Source organism: Aspergillus pseudoviridinutans (genome assembly GCF_018340605.1).
Source record: "Aspergillus pseudoviridinutans IFM 55266 DNA, scaffold_9, whole genome shotgun sequence".
NCBI lineage: Eukaryota > Fungi > Ascomycota > Eurotiomycetes > Eurotiales > Aspergillaceae > Aspergillus > Aspergillus pseudoviridinutans.
The window spans coordinates 826,135-853,901 of NW_025091289.1; the positions used below are offsets into that span (position 1 = coordinate 826,135).

Below are 27,767 nucleotides of genomic sequence, written 5' to 3' on the forward strand. Positions count from 1 at the left end.
AGCACGCCTAAGGTTTTCCCAGTTGCGGTGCTGGTTACCTAGTGATAATTGAATCTGAAGGTGGGAGGTCTTGTTGGCAAGGTCTAATCAACTGCTCTCGCGCTGATTTGAACTCATATAAGATATTCACGACCTTCTTGAGTATGACTGCTGCGAGATAGCCGGATTCTCCCGCACATTTAATATTACCTCCTGCACTCAGTTTCCCCCTTGCTGCTCATTGACGTCCGCACTGTATCGCGCAAATCGACTCTTCTGCCTCAGCTGCTTTCCAAACTTCAGGAACAAAAAGGGCGTAAAGGCGAATATGGTCGCCACCGCGGCGATGATGCTGGTAGCGACATTCGGTCCAAGCCCCGAATACATCGGATACGCAAACAGGGGCATGCAGGCCGACGCAATGCCGCGCAGAAATGATACCACCGCGAGACCCGTCGAAGCATAATTGGTATACGCGTCGGCGATGTAGCCACTGAGGGTATATGAGAATTCGGTCGCCGCAAAACCAATTAACACCAGGCCGAACATGGACGCGATCCACGGCACATGGACAAGAGGGGGAACGGTCCAGCCAAAGATCCAGAGCCCAATGGCAAGGGCCGGAGCTGCGATGGCAAATCCACCGATTTTGTCCTCTGGTTCGGGAGAGGTTCCCCCCTTCTGCCTTTTGTTCAGTTGATGATGATCCCAGAACCGCACTAAGCCGCTAACAAGAATGCCGGGAAACAGAGCTATGAAAGGTAACGAGGTTGCCCTCGAACTCCAGCCAAACTCGCTATAGACCACTGTGAATGACTCCGTGAAGAGATACATCATCCCCCATGCTGAAGCGCTCAAGATGGAGACAAGTATAATAATGGGCTCTGTGACGCCTAGTCGTGCCGGCCGCACCAGGATGACTTTGACGAGATCTCGCTTGTTGCCAATGCGGTCTGGATTAGAAATATCCATGTCCAAGTCTCCGACCTTTGACTCGAGATGCTCGAACCGCCGGGAGAGAAGCGTAGTAGGTCGACTTTCACATATAAATAGGAGCAGGACAAACAAGACCGCGCATGTAATGGCGGCAGTGTAATAAACCCAACGCCTGGTCATCTTTGATCAGTATACATGATATAAAGAGTGCGTTGTGGCGTCCGAGCGGGCAACTTACCAGCCTATGGCACTGACAATATACGATCCGTATATAGGGCCAACACTCAAGCCAACAACGGTAGAGCAATTCCAAAGCCACAGCAACCATAGCCTTGGCCAGGTGGAATACAAATCCTCGATGCTCCCGGCGAGTACGATGGCCGGCACGGCAGAAGCATACCCCGAGATGAAACGGCCGATGAACACGCCGGCTGGGGACGGGACGACGCCGACTAACAAACACGAGATGCTGTAAGTGCCAGCTGATACTAGGTAGGATTTCTTCCGGCCCATGGATTCAGAAAAAGGGGGCATGGTCAGTCCTCCGAGCGCCTGTCCAACGCCATACATAAATTGGAAGCCGGTCAGCGTGATAACCCTACTCAATCCATACTCTTTCATTGCCAGCTCTGCTGCCGAGGGACCAGTCGTACTGATGACAGTCGTGTAGAACTCGAGGAAGAACATGACGGTAGCATCATAGAGTTTACGCTGGATCGGCCAGTTGCGAGGATAATCTTCATGCTCGGTGTCCCATTCCATCGTCTTCGACCCCGTCCTGCGAAGGCCATTTCGAGCAGCTTCGCGGTGTAGGGCGCCCTCATCTTGTTGTTTCTCCCGGTCGCCAGTCATCGCCTTGGACAGAATGCAAAGTTCCTGCTGTGTAACAGAGAATACTTCTCCCGGCCGAGGCTGAAGATTTATGGCTCCTCTGCAGGGGCGTCATATTGAGGCTTTCGGCCCAAGAAGGTACAGGCTGAGATTGATAGAAATGATGCTCAGAATGCGTAATATAAAATGAACATCGTGTCTGTGGGTCCATGACGACAGTTTGCTGTGAGGAGGATTGCCATAGGCTGTGCGGGTCTACTTTACTTGTGCTTGTTTACCGTCTAAGCGTCAAGCGCTGGCCGCACGTATGCGAATAGCTTTCAAGAACAGGGCGTCTGGATCAACCATTCCAAGAGAGAAAATAGAGTAAACCAGGCTGATGGTACCTTCGAGGCCGCGACCCATGGGGTAAAGAGTTCGTGTTCGGTTCGTCAGGTGTGGAGCAGTGATTGGAGTGGTTCATGCAGATCAGTCTTTGCTAGCCATACAGACCAGTCCCTTGGACCACTTCGGCCCTTGGCCCGCAGGACGAATTTCCAAAGCAGGAATATCGTGCACATGTTCCAAGAAGTAAACCTGAGCATTTGACCCCCGACCTTCCCAACACAATGGACCTTGCTGTCGATCTTGTAGGTATGACGTTATGTGCCCTAGTGGATCAGCACGATGCAAGGAACGATAGATCGGCCAACAATGAACATTTCCCATGACTACGAATCTCTACTCGGACGATGTTGAACTGGATGAGCTTCCGGCTACTATACATTTCTTCGCCTCACCGGGTAACCCACAATCCTACGAACCCAACAAGTTCATCTATGCTTGGGGGTCATTCTTAACTTCTGCCGACCCAGATGGGCTTTACATCTGATTTTACACGCCCATGAAGTTGACTGGTTAGATACAAATCACACAGCTACCCTTATTTCTCATCGCTGAAGGTTTCCTTAGTCATCCGGGCGATCATTCCGATCCTCATACATACAATACGCACTGCCCAGAGGCCGCCTCCCCCTACAGTTAGCTTACTCGGAACAGTCAGAAGTGGAGGTGGACAGTTAAACAACGTATTACTTAAAATCTGGCTAGAACAATCTCAGTGATGGATTGTCTCCGTTACATGCTTCAACGATACCTTCATATACTTCTGGAATTTTTTGATCTTTCCGTGACAATACACGAGTCGTTAGCTAACACAATCCTCAGCGGTCCAAGAGAAGTCGTAAATTTTCGAGCTTATCTATCACGTCAACTGTCAAACTATCTAAGATCGGATTTTAAATTATGTTTTCATAGGCCCATGCGGTGCTGAATACCTTTTGGCCAGGCTTGTCGTGCAGCATGTCAATCCACAAGAAGCGTTCCAGATAGCCACGCATGTCCTCCCATTCAGTAATTTGGCAGCACCTCATCTGATCTCGCAAAAAAGGCATCAGCCAATAGTTATCAGACGGAGTGAACACTGAGATTGCCCCAATGGTAAGCAGCCATAAAATTACCGACGCCACGTTTGCTGAGAACTCGATGTTTTGAAGACAGTCCCGATACTTCTGAGGGAAGCTTGTCTGTGGAGGCTTCATGTTCTGAAAATGAAGAAATGTATCTGATGAAAAGGCGAGCAGACCAAGACGTATAGCTTCTTCTGGAGAATTCGGATCAAAGTCTTTCATACCAAGCAGACGGTACATGACTGAAGCCATGGTATTTAGTAAGATTTCTTTTGGGAGGCGGCGGTTTCGTTTTGTTGCAGAGTTTATCGTTGAGCAGAATTCTCTCATCACCGTCCAGGCGCGTTGTACATCTGCATTGATATTCCACTCCGGGATCCAGGATTCAGAGTCAGGTATATCTGGCGATTCGACGGTACCAGAAGCCAGTTCATATGGGATCATAGGTTCAGAAGATGAATCCTTGAAGAAGAATGGCTCTGTGCGGTTAAAGAGTGCGATCCCTAGGTCGCATCTTGAGAAATGTTAGATTCATACGAGCAAAGACCATATACTGGGTCATATTGTGGGGTCTTACTTCAATATTTCCATGATAAGCTTTGTGTTATAGCTGAACCCACGTAAACCGCCTCTCAGATCGACGATCTTGCGCAACCCCTGCATATGAAGTTTCGCAGTATCATAATCGTCAGTGAAATGAGCATGCATTGCTAGGCACAGGATGACAAGGACAGTGGAATCAGAGAACTTGATCTGCTCTCCTTCATTGGAGAGTCTCTCTCGAAGCTGTTTCAATGCTGCTGAATGATGTATGACACTTCTTTGGGCCATTTCTGCAGTTTCTCGAGGCGATGCTTTGTTGAAAAACGCCTGACAAGAGAATGCCACAGCGTGCAGGTAAGTGGTATCGTAAGTCATAAGGTCAAAGTAGAATGTATCGACTCTGTCTTTTCGGTGAAACTCGATGCAAGACTCCAATGGGTACATGACTTTCTTTGCTATCAAGGAGACTGTATTTCAGCTTTGGTCAGAATCGAGGCACATGCGCAGAAGGGGCCAAGACTTGAGATGTATCTTGCATTTTAGAATATCTCGCATCAACTGTGGCGCCACGGGAGCGGCGAATTGTGTGAAAGATAACTCATCGCCAACTTTGTTAGGTACTGCAGGATAATGCATTTTGACCACCAGGTCAGGAGATTCCACTAATCCTCTATGGGATTCCCTATGAGATTCACCTGTCGAGGCAGGTCGGGCATTTCGGGTTTTGCCGCGGTTTTTCCCAAGCATGACATATTTTCTGATCTGTTTCCGCTTATTTGCCTCGGGCTTGTTCAGGCCATCTATAAACAAAAGAGACTTCCCCGCCGCTTCGCAATATGTTAGCTTGAGAGTGATATATGCACACAAACTCAATAAGATAACAATTAAGGCGCTATATTTCAAGCCATAACTTACCGGATCCGGTGGTACCAGGCATTTTTCTCGACTTTGCGACTCGTTGGAGGTATGAGTCGTGTCAAGATTGACTTGTGTGAGCGCTTATTAGGGTGATTGAGAGTATTGGCGGTCCCGTACCTCCGTTAAGTCCGAACCCTAAGCTTTCTCCCGGCTTTGATTCAAAGCTCGCGCTAATGCAGCAGATTGACTTCCTACTGTGGTAAAGCGCAACAAAGGTATCACATAACTGGCTGATATCCGGATATAAGTGGCTGTTCACAAATCCCCATCAAAGCCTCAGACAAGGCGACATCATGGACTTTGATTGAAGTTGGCTGAGACTGGAATTTCTTGGAGATGGAGCGTCAATTTCATTCCGCGATATACGGTATCTGTCCTTTCTATTGGTGGACCTAGATAATCTCTTATTTTTTAACGCCGTCACAGACGTAACTTAGTAGCCGAGCAAAGATATATAACGACTAACCCCCCCGGCTGCTGTTAGGTGAGAGATCACTCACGTTCGACCCAGCTCCCTGGCTTTTCATTGAAGATTTACTGGATTTCATGTCAAAAACCCACACTTACAATGCCTTCATCTAAAGAGTTGCAGCCTTTAAAGGCCCCCTTCTTCCCCAACCAATTCATCAAGAACCAATTTCGTTCCAAGCCTCAGTATCCCCCCAAAGACACTGATCTGTCAGGGAAGGTTGCTATTGTGACGGGCTCAAATACTGGGTTAGGGCTTGAATGCGCGAGACAAGTTCTCTCCTACAAAATCTCTCGATTGATTCTTGCAGTCCGCACTGCATCCAAGGGTGAAGATGCGGCAGTCAAGCTGCGAAAACAACACCCCAAGGCCACAATCGAAGTATGGCTGTTGGATATGAGCTCATACGAGTCTGTCCAAGCTTTTGCAACAAGGGCCGAGAAGGAGCTTCCTCGACTGGATATTGCTGTCTTGAATGCTGGTATCATCGGGTCGAAATTCAAGCTCGTTCCCAGCACTGGGCATGAAGAGGCCTTGCAGGTCAATTACCTGTCAACGATTCTCCTTGCCATCCTCCTGCTCCCTGTTTTGAAAGCAAAGTCAGCATCTGGCCAACCTGGACGATTGACAATTGTCACGAGTATGCTCTCGATTACAGCAAAGTTCGCCAATAAGAACGCCAACCCACTCTTGCCCTCGTTCGATGACAAGAAAAACTTTGATTCCATGGACAATTATCCAAAGACGAAGCTACTGGGGCAGCTGTTCCTCTGGAAATTGACAGACCTGGTTTCAAGTGATGACGTTATCATCAACATGGTAGAGCCTGGCTTTACTAAAGGCACCGAGCTCCAGCGAGACGCGCCTGTCGCTGTGAAAGCTGCCCTGTACCTACTACAAGCTGTGTCAGCAAGAGATGTCAAGCTCGCTGCGTCGACATATCTTGACGCTGCGATCATCAAGGGGAAGGATTCCCACGGAAGTATTTTGATGAATTGGAATATAGCACCGTAGGCCTCATACAATCTTGCCAATTTTCCAAGGTTATTACTAATTTTCCAAACCAGGTACGCTCCTTTTCAGTACACGCGAGAGGGACGAGAGGTTATGGACCGGCTTTGGGAGGAGACTATGGAAGAGCTTGAGCCCATGGGTGTGCGCGAAATTCTAAAGTCTCTCTAAGAATCTCGACGTGAGATGCTTCGCTCAGGTGTATGAGCCTTGTCATAGTGTATTATCTGTTTTACTGGTTTCGGGTTGGCTATTAATTACATGAACTGTTCATCAATGCATTCACCAAGAAGCGAGGGCAATTATTACAAAGATTTTGACTAAGAGAGCACCAGTAAGCCTGTAAATGGGCAAGCTTTTTGTTATTCACCTCTAGTCATAGGGCCACTCACCAGTTACTCTTTCCTTCTTGAACCACATATCCCAGAATGACCATCGAAATGAATAATGTAGTGCAAAGAATAGAAGCCAGCAGTCTGACAAATTTGAGCTATCCAAATTCCCCCTGTGGGACAATTTGTATTGATGCAATATGAAAACTGATTGAAACTGAATGGAAGGGTATCTCCGCTTAAAGAAGCAGATCATAGCAACAAGACTAAGCGCATAGATACAGTACACGCCCGCTCTTCCTCCACAGTGTGTGCAAGAACTAGAGTAAAAAGCAAAAGGCTGTGATGCGTCTTGGTGGACCACGGGAGAAAATAAAGTGGTGTTGTTTTTAGCTGCGGTCCACAACTGTTGGTGACCCACGATACAGAAATACAAGTGGGGTCGAAAATGAGGGTCAATGCTACAGTACGAGAAAACCATGGTATTATGTGTATCTATAACACTCCAGAGGTATCTGCTCAAAATTGTTGATATATAGAATACCTGTGGCGCCATCACATAACATAACCCTGCCCCTCTTCCAGAACTGATCCGCTTCACATGACTTGACCGAGATGTGTAGCCACTGCTGCTGGCAGGCGTTCATGGCGCGCAGGAGGTCTAACACCCAGGCGCTTTCCATGGTGGCACCAAAAAGTATACTATCCCATGCCCGACCGAAGCGGCCAAAGGGCCAACCTACTTGCATGAGAAGACTGTCAATATTGTGGCCAGAGGAACTCACCCAGTGGATCCAATGATATCCGGGGAACGTGGTTGCCACATATACCCCGAAGCACCGAGCCGGGTTCAAGCCTGTATACCCTCAATCAGCAACCGGATATCAAGACTGAAGACCAACATACTCGCGCCGTTATATCCCTTCCGTGTATAGGCAGAGCCCCAGCTGACTAGCCCCAGTGCTAGTCCCACCAGCCAAGGCGACAGCGCCGCTCCATACACCTGCACCTGCCGGGGATCCAGCCCTACGCCAAATGCCAGGAATATCAGAATTAAACAGCAAATGAATTCCAGCAGGAGAGCCTGTCGGACCGGGACGAGCTCTGTGTTGATATAGCATCCCCCAACCAGGAACGCCTCTGAGCCCCATGCCGGCTGCAAAATCCAGCCAGCCAATGCTCCGCCAAGGATCTGGCCACCGAGGTAAAGGACGGCGCGTGGAAACGAGATTAATCGCGCGAAGAATGTCGCCAGGGTGATTGTTGGATTAAGGTGGCTCCCGCTGATAGACGAGAAAGAGAAGATGAACAGCGTGAGGAAAAGCCAATTGCTAATGCCACCGAATAGTGGACCGAGAAACTCTGGCGTTCCGAACACCCCTGCCGTGTCTGGAGGGGTAGATGAAGCCGGCAGCGGCGAGCTACCCATCCACGCGGTGATAAACGAGAGCATCATGGTGCCTATTCGACGTCAGTTCACTACACGAAGAGGAAGCCATATGTGAGTATACCGACGCATTCGATCAACGCAAATCGCCAGAGATCCAAGTCAATAAATCCATGGAAATTGTAGGCGTCCCGGAAGGTCATCAACGGGGCCGCATCGGGCGTCTTCTTTAGAACTTCTAGGTTGCCCGGGTCATGACGATCAAGGACGAGGCCTTGGTTTCCTCCAATGCGGCCGGCGAATGGCTGGATCTGCGGTTTGCTGGAGAGGCTGCGGATGTTTGTGGTGATGTCGAAGTCATCGCGGTACTGATCTGGCGCTGTCATCTCTGCATGCGATCTGCTCCGGTTCCAAATTAAAACAATATCATTAAGCCAGTATACTCAATGGAGTAAACAGAAAGGTATCAATTATGTTAACCATATTGATGTCTTGGAATCTCCAGGCGTATGTCGATGGTGTCAACCACTCCAGAATGTCACATGACGCTGAGTCAGACTCTGTAATAGATGCATAAGCATTATAGAATGGTAGCATGTTACAACACTAATACAGCTGCACTAGTGCAGAGTGGAGCTATGAATGTACAAACCGGCCAAAATAAATTTTTACCTGTCCCTTGCTTGTATTGCTTATAGCCACTATTTCCACAAGGACCCCAATTGAATGCTCGCGAAACGGAAAGCCAACCTTTGGGACAGGTGATGGGGGGTGATGCCGCTTGAACAAGGCGGTGATTTGCATGAGTGCTGTTTAGAGGGGTGGTATATCCTGGAAAATACATCACCACTCTAGCTCTTGAACATCATGACCAAGGGCTGACTGCTTCCAGCACCTTTGCAGATATCTAAGCTCCGGGATATGACGGCGGAAAATATCGATATGACACTCGCTGACATTGCCATACGCCTCTCACTTATCAATTCTCAACTTGGTTTTCCGTCATGATCAAATCGAACATACCGTCACTGATTGCTAGTGAAAGCTTTTCTTTCTGAAGACATCCAGGCGCCGACTAGTAATCCAACTGGACGACGAGAAACTCTGGTCACCCGTACTGAATCAAACCGTCCAGTATCAGCCAACGAACGAAATGACCCTAGCCAGGAGCTCAGAGGCACAAGATGCCAACATAAGTGAGGCTGTCGTTCAATTGAATTAGTGCCATCATCGTCAGCTTCATGTTACGAAGTGTACACTCTTTGCACAGAAGAAACTACTCGATGCGCACGCCGAATATTGATTGGTCACTCCATTAGTAGCGATTGTTACTGAATAGAGATCCTGGGCTGCATGGCCCGCGTCTCAGTTGAATGGCTACAGCCGAAAGGTAATTCTCGAGACATATAAAGCACCCCCAGCTTCCAAGCAAACAGGGAGCTATCCGATGTAGTTCACGACATGCAACTAATGATGTCCGTTCTGATATAGATAAAAAGACGCTAAATTAAACGTCTTACATTTGTCATTATTTGCCTCCACGAATCCTACAAGACCCTAATAAAGGCGTGAGCAATGTCCATGTTGTTATTGCTACCTTTAAATGGATTAAAACAGGATCTGGCTTAGTGTCCGTGCAGGAGATGGCTATGTGGTTGCTACCACTAGGGGAGACCATCAACTTAATGCCAGAAGATTCTTTAAAACATGTTAAGTTGTTAAGGCGTGAATATCATGAAGATAAAACAAGAAGCACAAGCTAAAATCACAGTATGAGTATTATATCCCTTTTCGGCGCCATAGAGACTTCAGATCCGCCGTAAATGCATCTGCAACGACGAAACCCCTGGTCGAAATGTCTCGAAACATCGCATGAATTGACTCTGTCTCTGGGGCGGCTGTTACTCTTGCGCCTGCTACTCTCAATGGGAAGAAAAACAACACACCCGCCAAATTGGTGGTCTTCAAAGTGATCTCCGCAGAATCGCATCGACGTGTTTCTGAACAACAGCCCGTGAGATTGTGGGTGCGGGTATTTCGTCGAATTGAGCGCGGTAGTCGAAGATTCCAGACAGGTAGATGGAGATGCTGTGAAAATATATTGTTGCGAGAACGGACTGGGGATTATGTGCGGGCGTACCAGTATCCGCCGACCACTTTTGGAAGGCCGCATACCAATCACCAAGAGCTGACCGAACAACGAAGCCTTCAGCGGCAAGCTCAAGAAGGGCCTCGTGAAGGATCATGCTCGGATAATCGGAGCCCGGTTTGAGCATACCCCATACCCTGAGCTTGGTCAATCATACAATAAGATGTAGAGGGCCTGCGAATGTACTTACCGGTGACTTATCGAAGAACACGTGATCATCAGATCAAACAATGGTTCCTTTGGGTGCCAGTCGTTGTTGAGATCCTCGTTCCAGATCTTAGTTGTGAGTGACATCCATTCCGGCCGGCAGAGAAAAGTAGGTTCAGTGTAAATGAGAGCGCGACAAATCTCAAAGACTCGCACTGTGAGGAAAAATGACCGCCCGGAGCCAGATATATGGGCTTCTGGACCACGAAGCTGGAGCATATTGGACGTGCCGTACAGAAAATGCTTCACCCAGCCTTCTCCAGTCATATCATGCATCAGCTAATTGAAAGGGTTAACCTCAAGCTTCCGATATACTTTCCGCCCAAGGCACTGTTGACTTACTTCGAACAGCCCCAAGAAAAACGTAGTCCATAAACTGACGTCTCGTGGCACGCTGTTGCTTACAATCTCCGTCTTCAATTGGCCGATCGAGGTGTGGTAGGCGGTTAATGCTCCCACAGCCGCATCTCTCCTCTCCAGAGGTATAGTCAGCAGCGCCTTCCTGCTCAGATCAAGTGCACCCAGGGCAGTGGATGCGTGATACATGCTGGGAGACCTCTGGAATTCCGACATGATAGTACCGAGGTCCAGGGGGACACCAAAGTCATTTCTTGCCAGAAAGTCTGAGAAGAAATGCTTTACAAATAGAGCTGTGCTTCCTTCCGAAACTTTGGGGCAGAGCCTGAGTGTGGGAAGATAAGTGGCGGGCGAGAGACAGTCGGATCTTTTGGATGCCGGAGAGACATTGACAAAGACAACGCTAGTCTTTGGCTGAATTGCTTGAGGGACGCATTGCTGATTTCTTTTTATACAATACTGACAGGGAGGGCCACCTTCGCACTGCAGAGGGTTAAAATAGAGCCGGGGGAAAAGGAATGAACGGTTTTCGCTGACAGATCTATGAGAAGGAATTGCTGACCTTGATTCTGCGTCGTGTACAAGCCGCGCACCTGGTACGGGCGGTGCGCCGATCGAGTGGTCCCAGGACTGCCATTTCTCAAACTAACTGTCGGAAACTTTTATGAGCATTCCGTGCAGGAAGTGTTACTCCTCCTAACTTGTACAGAGCGGAAGGTTCGAGCCTTCCCATGCCAAGGCATATACGTACTAAACTATATCCGCCTTTCCTGAATAGGCAGCATTTGAACGCAGTTTCTTGGCACAGGCATCAGCCAAAAGCTGAGATAGAGCCGAGCTTTTCACACATCCGCAGAAAGAATCCACAAACGCGCTGAATCATTGCCTTGTTAGGTAGTATGAACGTCAAGATGAGCCAACTCATCAGACCAGATGTACGCCATAGAGTCCGCGGGATTAACTCCAGAATCCTATATAAGATGAAGAGCTTCCTCCTGTTTTCTCTGCAGCAAGATAATTCCCATCTTTCCTTTCCTATAACACAATTCTTCCCCTTTTGTCCCTTAACTACTTGCTATGATGTTCAACCTCTCTGCAAAACATCTTATGCTCGCTGCTCTTTTTACCCAGCTTCTCCTGAACAGCAACGCGGTGTCCTTCCCCGGCACAGTAGGCCCTTACAACACCAGCATTGCAACAACCCAGCTCATTGATCATCATCGTTTGGATCCCTACGCCACGATGCCGCAGCCGCGTACTCTGATGATCTCTCTCTTTCATCCCGTCCCTGCCGCAGAATGTTGCCCATCCCTGATGTCCTACATGGACCCCCTCCCTGATGTCCTACATGGACCCCATCACCGCAACCTTCGAGGATGAACAGTATGCACAGGCTGGCATCCCAGCAGGCGCCTTCGGCTCACTTACCCTTCAAACCTGCAAGCCATATACGAGTTCAACTTCGAGTCGCCGGGTCAAGGGCCCAAAATACCCGCTCGTTCTCTTTTCACCTGGCCTGGGGAATACTCGACTCTTGTACAGTGCTAAGGCCCAGCAGTGTGTATTCCCATTTGCTGTTCCCTGCTAATCTAGAGCTTTAAGTCTGTAGGGGTCGCTAACTTCCACTTCCCTAACAGACTGTCCAGCACTGGCTACATAGTCGTAACCGTCGACCATCCCTATGACGCAGGCATCGTAACATTCCCTGAAAATACCACAATCCTCGCCGCAAACATTACAACAGATACCCAAATTGTGGATGACTTGAACATCCGCGTGAGAGACTTATCCTTCGTCCTGGACCAGCTCCACCGTCCATCCATCATCTCAAAGCTCATCGTCGGCCAAACATGTGGGTTAGATACCTCTAAAGTGGGAATCTACGGTCACTCCCTTGGCGGCGCCACCGCAGCTGAGGCTATGCTTTTCGATTCCCGTCTCAAGGGGGGTATCAATCTGGACGGTACACTTTTCGGCTCTGTTATCAACCGGGGATTGGATAAGCCCTTCATGATTATGGCTCATGAAGGGAAGAATTTGACAACTGATGTGACTTGGGGCGCTCTGTGGCCAAAGTTGAAGGGTATCAGGAGACGATTTATGCTGAATGGGAGTACACATGGTACATTCACAGATTTGGCGCAGGCTGCTGATATAATTGGTCTGAGAGAGGAATTTCCGACACAGGCGGCCGCATTATTAGGGAGTATTGAAGGGGTAAGAGCCCTTCAGGTTATTGCTACTTACACTAGCAGATTCTTTGACTTTGTTTTGAAGGGGAAGAAAGTTGAGTTATTGGATATGTCCAGTATGGAGTTTCCTGAGGTGACTGCTGGGGAAAACTAACTCCAGGTAATGTACCTAGTTCTAGGAAGTGCTAAGACATTATAAGTCATTCATAACCTGATTCAGTAATCTTGTCCAATACATGCAGGAGTAACCAAGCTAAAGGACTATCACAGCAGTGGAGAAGTACTTTTATTTTAACACATGGGGCTCAACGTCAAGCAACCCTTCACCCACTAATCCCCTCACCGCACCAGCGCCACGGGTTATCCAGCAGATTGTCGCAACTTCCGCCCTCATTATGATGAGAAGTGTCATCTGAGGCGGCCGAAGTTGCTTTGAAGATGAGACACAGTCGAGTGTAAATCAATAATGGCGCAGAGCCAGCTGAGCTAGGTCGTCAGCGTAGCAGGTAACTGCTAGGACCGACGTCGCCATGCACACACTGAGGAATCTTTCTCTGGGGATCTGCGTGGAATTCTAGGTCGTGGACGAGCATAAGACTTGGGCACTTAACACCTCGATGGTCGGAGGAACTAGGACGGAGGGCAGGGGTGGTAGGCCTTTTGACTAGCACCTATACTGAACTTGCCAAGCTATGCCTCTGTAGCGAGCCAGGGCATAACACAGACGACAATGTGCGCACGGCTGCTCAGCAATGGATGCTGACCGAGCAACCAACCCTATCAGAGTTCGACCCTCCCACCACATCCTCCGTCGCCGTCTCTTAATCTCCCGCGGCTGTTCCCCGAGTACTCCCTACATGCTAGTGCTTATACTGTTAATGATATTCAACCAATCTAACTTGACTGCTCCAAGAGTACATAAGCGCTAACTTATCCGCAACCACTAAGGAGAATATTTCTTGCGCACTGTAAGAGCTAGGGCAGACAGGAATAAGTGATGTTCTACTAGTGAGGGGCTTCAGCTTCCTTTGTACTCCCACAAAGTTAATAAGTCACTCACTTAACTGAAGTTCATAACTGCAGGTCTTCCTATATTGCAACAAGTCCCAGGCTACGCTAGAAACCACAATACTGAATATGGCCATCTCCAAGGTGGCACTGGCCGGTGTAAGTGCATACTAGTATCACCTGCGCTGCTTCGGCTTGGCTAGGCTGACAAGGTAAATGCCCCGCTTACATAGAAAGGCCGACTCGGCTCTGTTGTCCTCGATGAACTCCTCAAAACCGGCTTCGATGTGACAGTCATAACGCGTTCCGCACCGTCGCTCAGGAATATTCCAGACGGTGTCCAAGTCCTTGAGGTAGACTATACATCGCAAGGCTCCCTACAAGCCGCACTCATGGGCCACGAGGCCGTAGTTTCGACAGTGGCCGGTGTCGCAGTCGCTACTCAGAAGCCCCTCATCGACGCGGCAATCGCCAGCGGCGTAAAACACTTCATCCCAGCGGACTACGCCATGAGCCTGAGGAATCCGGGAGTGCGACTGCTGCCACCGTATACCGATGTTTTGGAAATCGAGAAGTACCTCCGAGCGAGATCCGACCAGATCTCATGGACGATTGTCGCCTGCGGCGGGTTCTTGGAATACGTGTTCGACCTGCCATTTATGATCGACGTGGCGCACCGCCGGATTGATATCGTGAATGGGGGTAATGTCCCTTTCAGTATCTCGGACTTTGGGACCGTGGCGAGGGCCATTTCTGGTGTGCTAAAACAGCCGGGGCGTGTTGTTGGGCACTGCGTGCAGGTCCATGGTATGCTGGTTACGCAGAACGAGGTGCTGGAGATTGCGAAGAAATATTCCTCGGACCCAGGGTCCTGGGTAGTGAGCGAGAAGGACGCCCGCGTCAAATTTGAAGAAGGCTTGGATATGCTGAAGAGGGGCGAGTATACTATGACGGCAGTGTCGACGCTGATGGCGGGAGTAGTGTGGGATTCTAATTATCAGACGGGATTTCAGGAGACGGACAATGAGTGGTTGGGGGTTGAAGCGTTAAGCAAAGAACGTCTCAAGGAGACTATTAGGGGTAAAGTGCTTGGCGGTGTTTCTGGGATTGCTGCAGACAAGATTGTATCTAATGTCTAAGCCTAGGTGGGATATTTGATATAGTGTTTCAAGACTCATATGCTGAGTACGCAAGCTTAAAATAGGTTATCAGCCTTGGAAGATAGCAGATGGTTAGAGCCGTTGCGGCCTATGTTCCCACTCATCCTGTCATGCTCTCACTATCCCACCTCTGCATCCCTACAGCTCGCCTACAACAATATCTATAACCTGTAAATTTTCCAAGAGCGGGCTTCAAGCCTGCTATAACCTTTTGACGCGCAGGACCCTGCGAAGAACAATAATGCCGATCGGCCTTATCGAATTCCAGCACGAACTGGTGCGTAAAAGTTGTTCCAGAGGATATATTTGTCAGAATAATTACCATTGCACAAGCCACTGGCAGTCTTCGGCCGAAATGAATGGGAGGTGGGACGGGGCGGATTTACATTCAGCGGTTCGGGAGAAATATTCTTTTCCTACTTTGATCCAGCCAGTCTCCTGGCTAAGACAGTTGACTTTCATTGTTTCGAATATAGGCGACGCTACCATGTTTTCCATGATGGCGCATACTGGGTTTGCAATCTTTCCTACAGTCTGAACTTATTCCTAATATCTTTTGTTCAGGGATCCAACAATGAGCAGGCCCAGAGAGTAGCTGGTTTGCCAGAGTTTGGGGTCCGGGAACGAGAGAGAGGATGTAGGTAGATATTATAAAGCCTGTTCAGAGCGGCATACACGACGAGCTGCGTAAGATGTCAGCTTTCCACCCCTGGGGTTGTGAATTGAGCCCTTACTGAGCTCAGAAGAGCCTGGAGGATTTTACTAAAGCTGAGAGTTGACAGTTGACCGACAGCTGTGCTCTCGATCAGGAACGACATCTTCAAGAATTAACGCACCGAATGTACTATATATAAACTTTGACAAACATCTCTTTCTGGCACCAGTAATCAATGCACCTAACAGTAATATTGCCAAAAGACTTCCTATTTACCAAGTTTTCTACTCAAACTTAAGAGCTAAGATCCAATTGCCTGAGCTGTTTAATGTGTCACCTGCCCAGAATGCTCGTAGCAGAAACTATTAGCTCGACAGAATGTAAATCAATTGTTGCTCACTGAATTTACGGCACTCTGGTCCCGAGATATTTAACAACTAACATCCACCAAGCCCAAGACTGTGGTGGCTGTGACGGGAGCCGATGACGCTGATTGGTATCTGATGAAGATACACCAACCGCCCTGCAGTGCTCCGGAATTACCCATAAACTTTTTCTCCCCATTTTTGCTTCTCCCACTATCTTCAATGATCAGCGTTTATCTCACCTTAGACACAGGAGAGTAGCAGTCAAGTTCAATCCGCGACTAGATCCTGGTGTCGCACTTGGCGTGAAAATTCTTGCCCAACCACTGGTTGTCTTCCACTGAAGGGCTGCCCGCTCTTTCTACAAGCCGAATAATACCTGAGAGATTGTAGGCTCCGATATTGAGCAAAGCAATCATAAATGCGCAGCAGAGATAAAATTTTCCTCGCCGTCCATGGTTACAGCAGAGACCCCCTCATTTGGTTCGACTTTTTGACAATCTGCCAGGGTCCTGACGACGCAAATGGTGGGGCAATCTCAACCAAACGCCCACTGCCCTGGTTTTAGGCCCGGATGATATTTCCAAAAGAGCAGGTCTGGGCGGGGACAAGCTCGCCAAGATCGAAATTTTCCGTGCTACGCGATACTAGGTTAGCTAGTGCCAAACCTAACGTCGTTATCTGATCCGGCCGGTATTTACCACCACCGCGATCCCTCAACATTCATGTTTTTCATTTTCAGTTATTCGTCGGTCCATTCTCCAGCAGGACAAATTGCGGGATTTTCTTTTCATTATGGGGTTCTCTTACCAAATACGGCATTTCGAAATGATGCCAGTGGGGTGGCCGGACTTGCGACACGTGACAGCTGAGAACTGATTGATAACCATGATCGTTCCTGTGGTTGAGAAACGATTCTACAGCTCGCATTTCACACGCTTGGTTTTTCCCTTTGCAATCACTATTCGAAGAGCGTTAGCTCCACTGGATTTACAATGAGTTCGAAAAGTCTCCGTCACGCGAACAATGTCTGGAGTAACAAGTACTTCGCGATTGCCATTGGAGCAATCATGGCGCTGTTCATTGTCTCACACTGGGGCAAGTTTGTGTACTTAAAATACGGCCCCAGAACCTCAATGCCATTCTTGAGAAGGCCGGTCCGGTATTGCCGGTAGGTGAAAAGCCCTCGAGAGCCTTGCGTTTTGAGACGACACACTGACTCGCAACAGCATTCTTAGACGGTCTCTGAACAATGAAGTTTTTGGTGTACCTATTAAAAGATGGCTTCTGTACTCTGTCTACTGGTCCATCAATTTGATTCTTACTCTGACCAATGTTGATTTACATCAACTATCATATGTTCGTCCCCTTCCCCACCCCTCCTCCGAATGATGCTACAGTACATGATTTCTGACTACGCTCTAGGTTGCCAAGCGCCTCGGCTGGTATGTGTATCATCACGCAGTATATATAGAATTTCTTGAACTAATTTTTCATAGGATTTCAGTAGCCAATTTTGTCCTGTTAGTATTCCTCGCTCTGAGAAACACACCACTTGCCCCGTTGTCAGGACGGTCCTACGACAAGCTTCGCCCGCTCCATAAAACTGCCGGCTACACTTGCATCACTACTAGTATCCTCCATGCCATTGTATATTTAAATGCCTTTGCTCGGGCGAATGAGCTGAGACATATGCGCGAGATACCGAATCTTGCCGGAGGAATTGCGGGATTGGCAATGGTTTTCATTGGTCTTTCTACAATCGGCTGCTTTGCTCGCAGATATTACGAGGGTGCGTGCGAAGACTAGTCATTAACTTAACTTCTTAAAGCAAAGTCACTGACCAACATGTTCCAGTATTTTACATCATTCATGTGGTGATGTTCGTGTTGATTCTGATCCTGGTCGGAATGCACCGACCGCGTTTTGCCGACTCGACGGTGGTCATCATCATCGTCACAGCGTGCCTATGGGGTTCAGATCGACTCCTCCGTTTTGTCAAGCTTTGTTGGAATTTCTTTGGCAACTATGCAACACTCACTCCAATGGAAGACGGAGCGGTCCGGGTGAAGCTGCACCGTCCCCTGCGGTGTGCACCTGGATCCCACGCCTTTTTGTGGATGCCTTCCATTCGCTTCCTTGAATCGCACCCGTTTACACTTGTGTCCGCCGACCCAGTCGAATTTCTCATCCGCAAATACGACGGCTATACCCATGACTTGTTTGAGCTGGCCCAGCAGCAGCCCGGGAAGCGCTTACGATGCTCGGTGGATGGGGGATATGGACGGATCCCGGACTTCATGACTTTCGACCGCGTAATTCTTGTCGCAGGTGGTAGTGGTGCCAGTTTCACCTTTGCAATTGCTCTCAGCATCCTCAAGGAGGGTGCAGCCGGGAATGCCACCAAGATCATTGATTTTATCTGGACCGTCAAACACTCTGGTATGGTGATCCTGGCAGCGGTACGATTGCCCCCGAAAGAAAACTGACAGGCGTACAGAGTCATTAAACTGGTTTGAAAGGGAGCTCCAACAACTCCAAGAAAGCCCTTGCGTGAACCTGTTCATCCATGTTTCTCGTGATGATGTCACATCTGAAGATTGCTCGCGCCTGAATTCAGCGCTGGTGGCCGGAGACGTGGAGAAAGGGAAGGAGGAAGCAAATGGCCGATCGATCCCCCTTTCTGACCGACGGAAAGGGCGGCCGGATACTGCGAATCTGCTTGCTGGCTGCATATCACAATGCAGCTTGGAGTCAAGGATTGGAGTCGGTGCCTGTGGACCAATTCAGATGATTGAGGCTATACGCGATGCCATCTATCAAAGCACATACGATAACGGTCCTTCGATCGCTTTATACACCGAGGTAGGCAACCTGCCCCGCTTGCATATTGCAGCTTCCGCTCGATATTAACCAAAATATTAGGAATTCCAATGGTAATCACCGGTCGCAAACAATACTAGACTTAGATATTTCTGGTGTGTTGTGGGATAAAACAGTCACCTGAATGGCTGGCTCGAGTAGTTCCGTGTATCAATATATACATAAATATAGCAGTTGAGCGTCTATGTAGATCGACGTGACCCAGGAGAGATCTGCAAAGAAAACCCCAAAAAATGGCGATGAGAGATCAACTATCGCCGGTTTCTCTCGGGAAGGCAAACAGCCAGGAAGGCGGGTCCTGGAGATTTAACGGACCGTCTCCTAGTTTCTGCACCCGACTTTTGCCGATACCGAGTGTCGCCTCCTGCCTGGTTGCGATAGAAGAAACAAGGAATAGTTGACTCGCAGACGGAAGCGCTCACCGACATCAGCAAACCAGGGTCAACGTTACGTCAAAAATCACCGAAGGAGGCCAAGGGGCACAGGGTCGGATAGCTGCGTCACAGAAATACAGCTCATCAATCTCGCGACAAGTATTGGGCCCCGCACCCTGGGGAAGCGAGTGTCAACTTAATGTCGCGAATGCTATGTGTGGTTTTCGTGCTCTCGTCGGCAAAGCCGCTCCAGACAGAAATGAGATTGAGGTGCAACGTGGGCTAAGATTATCTGATTGATATGATTGATAATCTCGTGATTGATCACCTGGATTTAGTCTAAAACTTAAAATCCAAACCCTGGAAAGGTTATGCCGAACCTTGCTGGGTAATTTCGGACCATCACCGCTCCAGGCACCACCTTTGTTTCGACTATGCATCTCGTCCTGCGGTCAAGCTATTCGCACACCTATTACAATATATCCCCTTATGTAGAATGACAAATTATGCGCTTCTGCCCTCTCTTCCCAGCACAGGCCCTGTTGTGGTGTTATATTGGCTCTTTATCCTCCTGGCTTTTGCGATGAAACTACGATCCTTGATATCACGGCGCGCCTTTGAGGAGAATATGCCATATTTTATTACAGTCTGCCTCGGCTTCGGGTTGATATGTGCCGAGTTCGGGATGGTATGGCTGCTGCCGAAAAGAAGAGTTTATGATGCGTTGGTGGCCCATGACATGACAAATGAATGTCTGAGCGAGCGTGCCAGCATATTCTCTACCCTGACATTTGACTGGATGACCCCGATAATGAAGTCTGGCTATAAGCAATTCATTGCAGGGGAACACTTGGAATAGAGAAAGAGTCTACAGTATTAGACATGGAACAAGCACATCTCGCGCACAATAAAAAGCGTACTTATTGACAGTAAGTTTGTCGCTAGTGTCAGCTGAAACACATTAGTACAGTCTATGCTATATATTTTGAAAATCAATTACTAAGTTAATGATGAAAACAAGACACTGGAAATTTAAGTTAAACCATCCGAAGTGCGACTGAAGAATGATGATGAAGAATGATGAAGAATGATGAAGAATGATGAAGAATGATGAAGAATGATGAAGAATGATGAAGAATGATGAAGAATGATGAAGAATGATNGAAGAATGATGAAGAATGATGAAGAATGATGAAGAATGATGAAGAATGATGAAGAATGATGAAGAATGATGAAGAATGATGAAGAATGATGAAGACCTTGGTTATGCCTGGCAAATTAATGCCCTTCTTTTGGAGTCTTGTTCAAGAAGAACCAGCACAGTGGGCGTATATATGAGATTGTCCCGGGAGTCCAGACTGTCTTTCCGGGCTACTCCACCCAAAAACATCCAAAAGGGACGAAAGACTCTATCCACGGGCTCGTCTCATGGGCATGACCAGGCCTTTTTGGTCTCAGGATTTGCGGGACCTTGTTGGAAGACAAAGGATCCAGTGTGTGTTTGAATATGTATTTGAAGAATTCACTCCATGAACCAATACGCCTCTGGCAGAGTGGATAATTTGAAGGAAAAGGTTCTTCATTTCTGCATCTGCGCACGTCTTGGAGACCTGATCCTATCCCATCCATTCTTTAACAGTGCTCTGCGGCCGAATCAAGTCTGTTGAAATGTCGCTGGCAAGATGATTCGGGGCAAAGATAAGTGCACTGAGGGTAGTGTTGGCTTTTCAAATATCTCCAGAAAGATACTCTGCTATGTAAGGTCCAAAGTTGCTTGAGGCAAAGTGGGTACCTGAGCTCAAAGCCACATTTAGGCTCATTTTGACCATAGTATAATAGGAAAGTGTTCCCTTCTGCATGTTCCCAGGGTGGCTGAGCGCCTTTCTCCAGTAAGAGCTTGACCACAGCAGCGTGCCCGTTCTCCGCAGCCCAGGAGATTGGTGTCCGTCCAAGCTCATCCCTTGAATCGATTTTAACAGGTTCTTCCACTAGGAACTGAATGTTCTCCAGCCAGCCTTCAGCAGCTGCCCAGGAGAGTGGTGCCTTGTCATAGCCGTCCTTGGAGTCAGGGTCAGCGCCTCTCTTTACCAGACGGTGAGCGACGTCGCTGTGTGACCTCGATAGGCTGCCCAAGAAAGTGGAGTCTGATCATCGATATCTCTGGAGTTTGGGTCCACGTCGTGAAACAACTTCTTGAGACAGAAGCCTGTTTGAAAAACATTGAATGATAGGTATGTCAGACAGGTCACTGCAATGCTGGCATCTGCATCTGAGAACCAACTGGATAACATCGCTCAGCTCACCTTTACTCACCCGCACTACCCTGTGGTCTACTGGTCCTCACCTATCAAGCAGCAAGTCCCCAAGGCGCATATAACTTCTGGCCGCGTGGATAATACTTGGGTGGAGGACTGTTCTATATATATGGTTTTCAGTAGTTAACTAACCGAATATAACTAGCCTAACGGCTTTAATGCTAAGTTTCTAGGGATTATTTGACTTGTAGAAAATATAGTAAAATAAAAGAGAATAAAGTAATATAATAAGGAAGAATAAGTAAGATTACTTACATAGTAGAAGATCTAATACTACTAATAAGAGAAGGTGAAGAAGAGAAAAGGTCTATAAATCTATAAAAATAAGAAGCTCTTATAACTATTATATTATCTAAAAGAGTACTAGGTAAGCTGTGGGCAATATTCCATTCTTTCAATCTATTATTAAACTATTCTCTTCCTCTTCTCGCAGTCCCAATGCTGCTAGGCTTTGGGGTTCAGAATGATCAAGGAACTCTAAATCAAGTTACGGCTATTGCCACACTTCCGTAAAGTAGTAAATGGATCGACGATGGATATGACCCGGTCATTTCCCGTCTAGTCTCGATATACCCGATCCACTGCAGCTAAGGCCTAGTTCAGCCACCAGTCAGTGTACCCGTCGATCACTCGACGTGCCGCTTGCCCTGGAAGAGATACAGCGGCAGCGCCGCCCCGATGGTGACCACCCCCAGGGCAAACATCACCAGATACGCCTGCAGATAGCCCTGGCTCTGCACCCAGTCCACTGCCTCGTACAGAAACAGGAACGCCACCAGATTTTTCGCCACGTTGACCAGCACCAGGCACTGCGCCGCATCCCGTTGGTGCCGGTGCGCCAAGTAGGTGATGGCGATGTTAGGCGTGTACACCGACCCGAACGAGACCATGCCGAACCCCACTGCGATGGCTGCCCAGTGTAGATGGTTCTGGCAGGCAAAGGCCAGCAGAATGCAGCCTGCGGGACCGATGGCCATGCCCGGAATCAGGGAGAGCAGCCGGTCCTCGGCGCGGACCTGCCCGTCGGCCCGTCGGCGCGCAATCCGACTGTTGATAATGTCAGAGAGCCAGCCGCCACCGAAACAGGCCAGGATGAAGCCAGTAAGCGCGGCAATCTGCATCAGGCCGACGGAGACGGAGGAAAACAGATACGGGGGCCCTTCCAGGAGGGAGGACATGGTGAAGCTACCAGACAGTCAGTATCGAACGGGCCGGGGAGGAAGCGGAAGGGAGAACAACGTACATGAGGATGATCTGCGGGCTGAGGGCGCATCCGTAGAGAAGGATCACCCAGATCACGGCAGGCCGGGTCAGCAGGCGCAGGGGCGCTGCCATCGCCCGGAAGAACTTGAGCTCGCGATCGAGGCGGACCGGCATGATGATGTCAGCGAGGGAGGGCCTGTGCACGGTATACACCTCTTCCTGGGGCGCGTCTTCCAAGAACATCTCCTGGGCTGCCTTTGTCTCCGTCGCCTCGGGTCCGATGGCAGTCACATCCCACTCTGGACGCTGAAAGTTGGACTCAGGACACAGGAACAGCATCAGCGCGATGTTGGCCACCGCCAGCGCAAAGCAGAGCCACAGGAAGGCCCGCCAGGAGCTCGGCAGATACTGCACCATAAGACTGTTGATCAGTGGCCCGATGGCTGAGCCGCTTGATATCAGAATTACATAGCTAAGAGTGGACCATCATCAAGCTGTCTGTCTCCTTGGCTCCGCCGAGGATCGGAGGGGCTTGCTTACATGGACATCATCGCAGCCCGCTGATGCAGAAAGAAGATATCCGCGGCTATCTCAGGCACGATACTCTCGCCTGCAGCGCCAGCAAATCCCTGCACGCATCGCGCCGCCAGCAGACTGGAAAAGCTGGTGGCTTTCACGCACCACACCAGGGCGCCGGCTTGGAGCGCCATGGAAAGGAGCAGCGAGGCGCGTTTGCCGAATTTGTGGGCGATGGGCACCCAGAAGATGTTGCCGATACTCAGAAACAGGAAGTTATACTATTAATACGCCCGACCATTAGCAACGGGCTGTGGTCGCTCCGAAAGTGGTGACCTACAGTAAGCAGCTGCACTGCACCAGACTCGGGCTTGTGATACTCCTGCATCAACTCGGGGACGGCCACCGACAGGCCCGATCCGGCCATATTGGTCACAAAGTTCGTCATCGAGGTCGTGATGATAGCACAGCGCTTCAGCCAGACGGGCCAGCGCAGCGGATCACGCTCATCCTGGGTCGGAGTGGGGAGGAGAGGAAGCCCCTGACGCTGCATGATAGCGTGAGAAAAGGAGCGTGGAGGTGTCGTACTGGCCCCAGGAAGGAATGGGGAATGCAATTTGTGTAGTAGATAAACAGTTCAGACGGTTGAGAGAGAGAAAAGAGATGGAAGAGGAGTCACAACCCGTTTAGGGGGAGGATCTCCGTCCGCAATTAATCTCTGGCGCTCGCGCTAGGGCACGGAGAAACGAGCTGCGAGTTTCGAAAAGTGTGGGGAAGTGTCGCGGAGGGAGCTTTCCCCAGATTCAACCAAGATGCAGATACCGTTCCCGCTAGCCGCACGTAGACAGATCAAGGACCATCGGAGACCAGATCCACGCCCATTGCCACGCCACCCAGTGCCAGCATCAGACCGGTATGCCTGAATCCCCTGTGGGAGAGTGGTAGGGAGACGCGCCATTGTCCCTACCTATCCCCGAGTCGCGGGTATAGAAAGGCATTGCCCTAGGAGAGGGGCTCAATCCCTCTCCATCCTCAATTGAGTCCAGACGTCGCATCCACAATATCAGGACGCTATTTGGTCGGACAAGCTTGTCAATGTCTACGCGTGATGCATCATTCAAACCTGGGACGGCACCCTGATCGGCATCACCAATGAAGGCTATGGGAATCCATCCAGCAGGGGTATGTTGAAATTGATGTCTACGGGGTGCTGAGAGGCTTTGTGAAAGTGTTTCTGTTTGCACGCAAACTAGCTAAGAACTACCAATGAAGCATCCAAATTTAGACTGATAGACACAATCTGGTAGAATTAGATCAGTTGATCATCCAGACATTTATCTCAATGCGAGATCACAAGTGGGTATTCTGTCTATCATACCACAGTTATCTTGCTCCTGCTCTGCTCTATCCATGAAAGTACATAGCATCCCCCTCCTTTGCTTCTACGCATAAACAACGTTATTCCGCAAGGTCCCAATCTGCGAGATGTGCACATCCATTTGAGTCCCTGGAACCAGCCACTTTGGGGGGTTGAAACCCGCACCCACACCTACTCGCAGTCAGCTTCCTCAATACGCAACAACTGACCAAAAGTGTCCGGTCACTGCCACTTACCTCCGGGGGTTCCCGTCATGATCACACTGCCCTTCTGCAGTGTCGTGCCCTGAGACAGATAGGAGATCAAGTAGCGGCAGTCGAACAGCAGATCGCCCACCGTCTCATCCTGCCGCACCTCGCCATCGATGATGGTCTTGAGGTGCAACTGCGACGGATCAGAGATCTCCGATGCCGCGACCAGCACGGGGCCCAGGGGCGCAAAGGTGTCGAAGCCTTTCGAGAAGCCCCATTGGGGGACGCTACCGGCGTAGGCGGGATCACGCTGCAGCTTCCGGGAGGAAACGTCATTGCCGGCCGTGTATGCCGCAACGTACTCGAGGGCACGCTCAACGGGGACATCCTTGGCATCCTTGCCGATGACGAGACACTGCAGCCCGGTTAGGAGATTGCTGATGAAGGGAGGGGATGCGGCGAGACAAACCAATTCGCCCTCGTAGTCCGCTTGGTCGTCCTGTGCGATCCGCGGGATTACGACGGGCTCGCCGTGGTCATGCACGCAGGTGTTGGGCTTGAAGAAGATGAAGGGGAAGGGTGGTGGCTTGCGTCCGGCTTCCTTGACTACGGGAGGGATTATAGATTAGAGAATTAGATCGCGACGGCGCGGGGAAGGAGCTGGGCTCACGACGTACTGTGCTTGGCGTAGTTGAGGCCCACGCAGCGTAGAATGGGTACGTCGCTGGGGGCGAGCGGGGAGAGAATCTGTTTCACAGTCACAATCTCATCCGTCACCTTGGTCTCGCCCGTCGTATCGTAGATGTCCTGGCCTTGGATGACGCGGGCTTGCAGCTGGTCGGCTTCGGTGACCAGCCCGAGATCGATCGTGCTGTCCGCGGGCAAAATGGGCTCGCCACGCAGGATGCGGCCATCGAGGGCGCGAAAGCGGATCAAACGTTTCCAAGGAAGAGACATATCAGATGGCAGATGTGGAAAATGGATTGTCACCGGCAGCCAGAGGACGAAGTGTATAACTACCTGCTCCCATGTTAATAGCTCATCGGGTGGGGCGGGGAGCCGTCGGGGAAAGAGCGGAACGATTGCCTTAGTTGTCTCGCTACGGAACTCGGCGGGAAGATTTGCATCAGTCCAGCCGAGATAAGCAAGGCATGGAAGACCCGGTTGCTCCCCGGCAGAAACCTTCCCCGCAAATGACGGGAAGGTGTGGGGGAACCTACGTGGCGATGTGCCACGGTTGTGGGAAAGGCAGATTACAGAGTCGTATCACTGTTACCTGGCAAATGCTATAAGCGTTCCCTTACATAGGGATTCTCCTTTTACAGATCATTCCACAATAATTCGCATCCAAGATGCCCGAGAGCAGAGCGTGCTTTCCCGAACGCGCTCAATTTTCGGGTTTCACGAAGCCCTGTCCGTGGGAGGAGATATATCCCAATTGGAAGGGTATGGTGAGATCCCCAAAGAGATCGATGAGTCTTCTATCGGGTAATGCCCGATCCTCAACTGCCTCCCATCGTTGAAAATGTTCCTGTAAGGAACCTCCCTCCTCCTGCTTCCAGCAAACTGACAAAAGACAGTGGTTCAACGGGGACGGAAACGGAGTAATGGTAATAGAATCAGCGGTCCTCAGTGCCGTTCAGTTGAAGGAATAGAAATTTGTACTTGGAGACTTGAATACTGAACACGAAGATTGTGACATTTTGCTTTCAACGAAAGAACAGTGGTGCTGTTCCAGAGCCTTCCTGACCGTCCATGATCGAGGGTCGAATATGTGGTCGATCATGAAATAGTAAACAAGTCATCCAACATAAATTCTCCACATTCGATGCCAAAGGACGAAAAGTTAAAGCCCGGGGTGAGGCTCCTCATGGTAGTACCAACTGGGTCCTCCGCTGTGAAATCTGATTAGCGTCATCAAGTCCACCGGGGTTGCACGGAATCCCTTACGCTGTAAACGGAGGACAGAGATCAATTGCTCAAGGTAGTATCTGCAGCGGTCCACCATCCGATTGCCCGTATCCAGTCGACACAGAGTTGCGACAGCGTGACCAGGATAGAGCTGGATATTGGCGGGCTGGTGCACCGGGGAATCTTGGGCCGACTGCCTTGTGCGCTGCACCCAGGTGGCCCCGATAATGACCAGTGCCGCATTGAAGGCTGTCCCCCAAGACAAGAAAGTATGAGCCACCGGCAAACTGGAATGGAAGCGAAGAGGAAGGGCAACTTACTATAATACAGGGAGTACCACCACGCCCCTAGAAGATCGCGCTGCCACCCTGTCGCAGAAACCAGTTCGTGGATGATGTCGATAATACCCATGGCCGATTCGACGCACTTGTTCATGCTACTGTAGCCGATGTCATTCAGAATGCGCTCTTGGCTAGGCTCCAGACCGGGCGCGAGGCTCGCGTCGAGAAACTTTACCAGGATGGGCCGATGCAGTAGGATCTGGACGTGGAGATATCGTAGGGTGAGGATAACCCGAAACTTCAAGGAGAACGGCCGCGGCCGGTTCTCTGACTGCTTGATTTCCTCGCGCAGCCCCTGCAGCGTTAATTGACGAAGGCACTCCGGAAGCGCCATGACCCACGAGAACAGCTGATTCTCGATCGACAGCACCCGGCCCACCGTCTCACCAACCGACAGGCCAGGGCCACAGCCCAAATTCTGGCCGTAGACCTGGTCAATGATGTTGCCCATTTGCTTGTACAGGGTTCTAGTCAGGGTCAGTCGGTGCGGGCAGTCGACCTGGGGAAGTGTGGGGTGAACTGACATGGTGCTATTAAAGAACTGGATGCTGTGATGGATGGTCTTGTCGTCGACGAACGGTTGGCCCTGGCCAATACTATCGACGACAGGGAGGTCCAGCTGAACATAACTGTCGGGGATCGCTGGCGGTCGCCCGAAGGTCATGCTTAAGGTTCTAGGGAGCTGTTAGCCGGGATCCACACAAGTAC

The 27,767-nt window shown here is 49.8% G+C and overlaps 10 protein-coding genes across 10 annotated transcripts; 3 read left to right on the forward strand and 7 right to left on the reverse strand.

Annotated features, from left to right (window-relative positions):
- Window positions 1–198: 198 nt before the first annotated feature.
- Window positions 199–1,767, reverse strand: Asppvi_011110 (uncharacterized protein; the record flags this gene model as incomplete). The annotated part of the gene is made up of 2 exons (XM_043306945.1): window positions 199–1,087; window positions 1,154–1,767. 2 exons carry the CDS (start codon window positions 1,765–1,767, stop codon window positions 199–201), a joined length of 1,503 nt encoding a protein of 500 aa, XP_043162880.1.
- Window positions 1,768–3,023: 1,256 nt separating this feature from the next.
- Window positions 3,024–4,025, reverse strand: Asppvi_011111 (uncharacterized protein; the record flags this gene model as incomplete). The annotated part of the gene is made up of 2 exons (XM_043306946.1): window positions 3,024–3,708; window positions 3,772–4,025. 2 exons carry the CDS (start codon window positions 4,023–4,025, stop codon window positions 3,024–3,026), a joined length of 939 nt encoding a protein of 312 aa, XP_043162881.1.
- Window positions 4,026–5,223: 1,198 nt separating this feature from the next.
- Asppvi_011112 (uncharacterized protein) lies at window positions 5,224–6,306 on the forward strand (the record flags this gene model as incomplete). The annotated part of the gene is made up of 2 exons (XM_043306947.1): window positions 5,224–6,134; window positions 6,192–6,306. 2 exons carry the CDS (start codon window positions 5,224–5,226, stop codon window positions 6,304–6,306), a joined length of 1,026 nt encoding a protein of 341 aa, XP_043162882.1.
- Window positions 6,307–7,317: 1,011 nt separating this feature from the next.
- Window positions 7,318–8,240, reverse strand: Asppvi_011113 (uncharacterized protein; the record flags this gene model as incomplete). The annotated part of the gene is made up of 2 exons (XM_043306948.1): window positions 7,318–7,928; window positions 7,979–8,240. 2 exons carry the CDS (start codon window positions 8,238–8,240, stop codon window positions 7,318–7,320), a joined length of 873 nt encoding a protein of 290 aa, XP_043162883.1.
- Window positions 8,241–9,818: 1,578 nt separating this feature from the next.
- Asppvi_011114 (uncharacterized protein) lies at window positions 9,819–10,783 on the reverse strand (the record flags this gene model as incomplete). Its single annotated transcript, XM_043306949.1, has 3 exons — window positions 9,819–10,140; window positions 10,194–10,489; window positions 10,553–10,783. The coding sequence occupies 3 exons, from the start codon at window positions 10,781–10,783 to the stop codon at window positions 9,819–9,821; spliced, it is 849 nt and encodes a 282-aa protein (XP_043162884.1).
- Window positions 10,784–11,906: 1,123 nt separating this feature from the next.
- On the forward strand, window positions 11,907–14,906 carry Asppvi_011115 (PAF acetylhydrolase family protein; the record flags this gene model as incomplete). Its single annotated transcript, XM_043306950.1, has 4 exons — window positions 11,907–12,124; window positions 12,205–12,784; window positions 13,843–13,926; window positions 14,001–14,906. 4 exons carry the CDS (start codon window positions 11,907–11,909, stop codon window positions 14,904–14,906), a joined length of 1,788 nt encoding a protein of 595 aa, XP_043162885.1.
- Window positions 14,907–17,827: 2,921 nt separating this feature from the next.
- Asppvi_011116 (uncharacterized protein) lies at window positions 17,828–18,860 on the forward strand (the record flags this gene model as incomplete). The annotated part of the gene is made up of 2 exons (XM_043306951.1): window positions 17,828–18,389; window positions 18,448–18,860. The coding sequence occupies 2 exons, from the start codon at window positions 17,828–17,830 to the stop codon at window positions 18,858–18,860; spliced, it is 975 nt and encodes a 324-aa protein (XP_043162886.1).
- Window positions 18,861–22,145: 3,285 nt separating this feature from the next.
- Asppvi_011117 (putative MFS transporter) lies at window positions 22,146–23,791 on the reverse strand (the record flags this gene model as incomplete). The annotated part of the gene is made up of 4 exons (XM_043306952.1): window positions 22,146–22,704; window positions 22,763–23,173; window positions 23,263–23,519; window positions 23,579–23,791. 4 exons carry the CDS (start codon window positions 23,789–23,791, stop codon window positions 22,146–22,148), a joined length of 1,440 nt encoding a protein of 479 aa, XP_043162887.1.
- An 889-nt stretch (window positions 23,792–24,680) lies between these two features.
- Window positions 24,681–25,764, reverse strand: Asppvi_011118 (fumarylacetoacetate hydrolase family protein; the record flags this gene model as incomplete). Its single annotated transcript, XM_043306953.1, has 4 exons — window positions 24,681–24,787; window positions 24,853–25,222; window positions 25,277–25,413; window positions 25,485–25,764. The coding sequence occupies 4 exons, from the start codon at window positions 25,762–25,764 to the stop codon at window positions 24,681–24,683; spliced, it is 894 nt and encodes a 297-aa protein (XP_043162888.1).
- An 889-nt stretch (window positions 25,765–26,653) lies between these two features.
- Asppvi_011119 (fungal specific transcription factor domain-containing protein) lies at window positions 26,654–27,723 on the reverse strand (the record flags this gene model as incomplete). The annotated part of the gene is made up of 2 exons (XM_043306954.1): window positions 26,654–26,967; window positions 27,039–27,723. 2 exons carry the CDS (start codon window positions 27,721–27,723, stop codon window positions 26,654–26,656), a joined length of 999 nt encoding a protein of 332 aa, XP_043162889.1.
- Window positions 27,724–27,767: the final 44 nt, after the last annotated feature.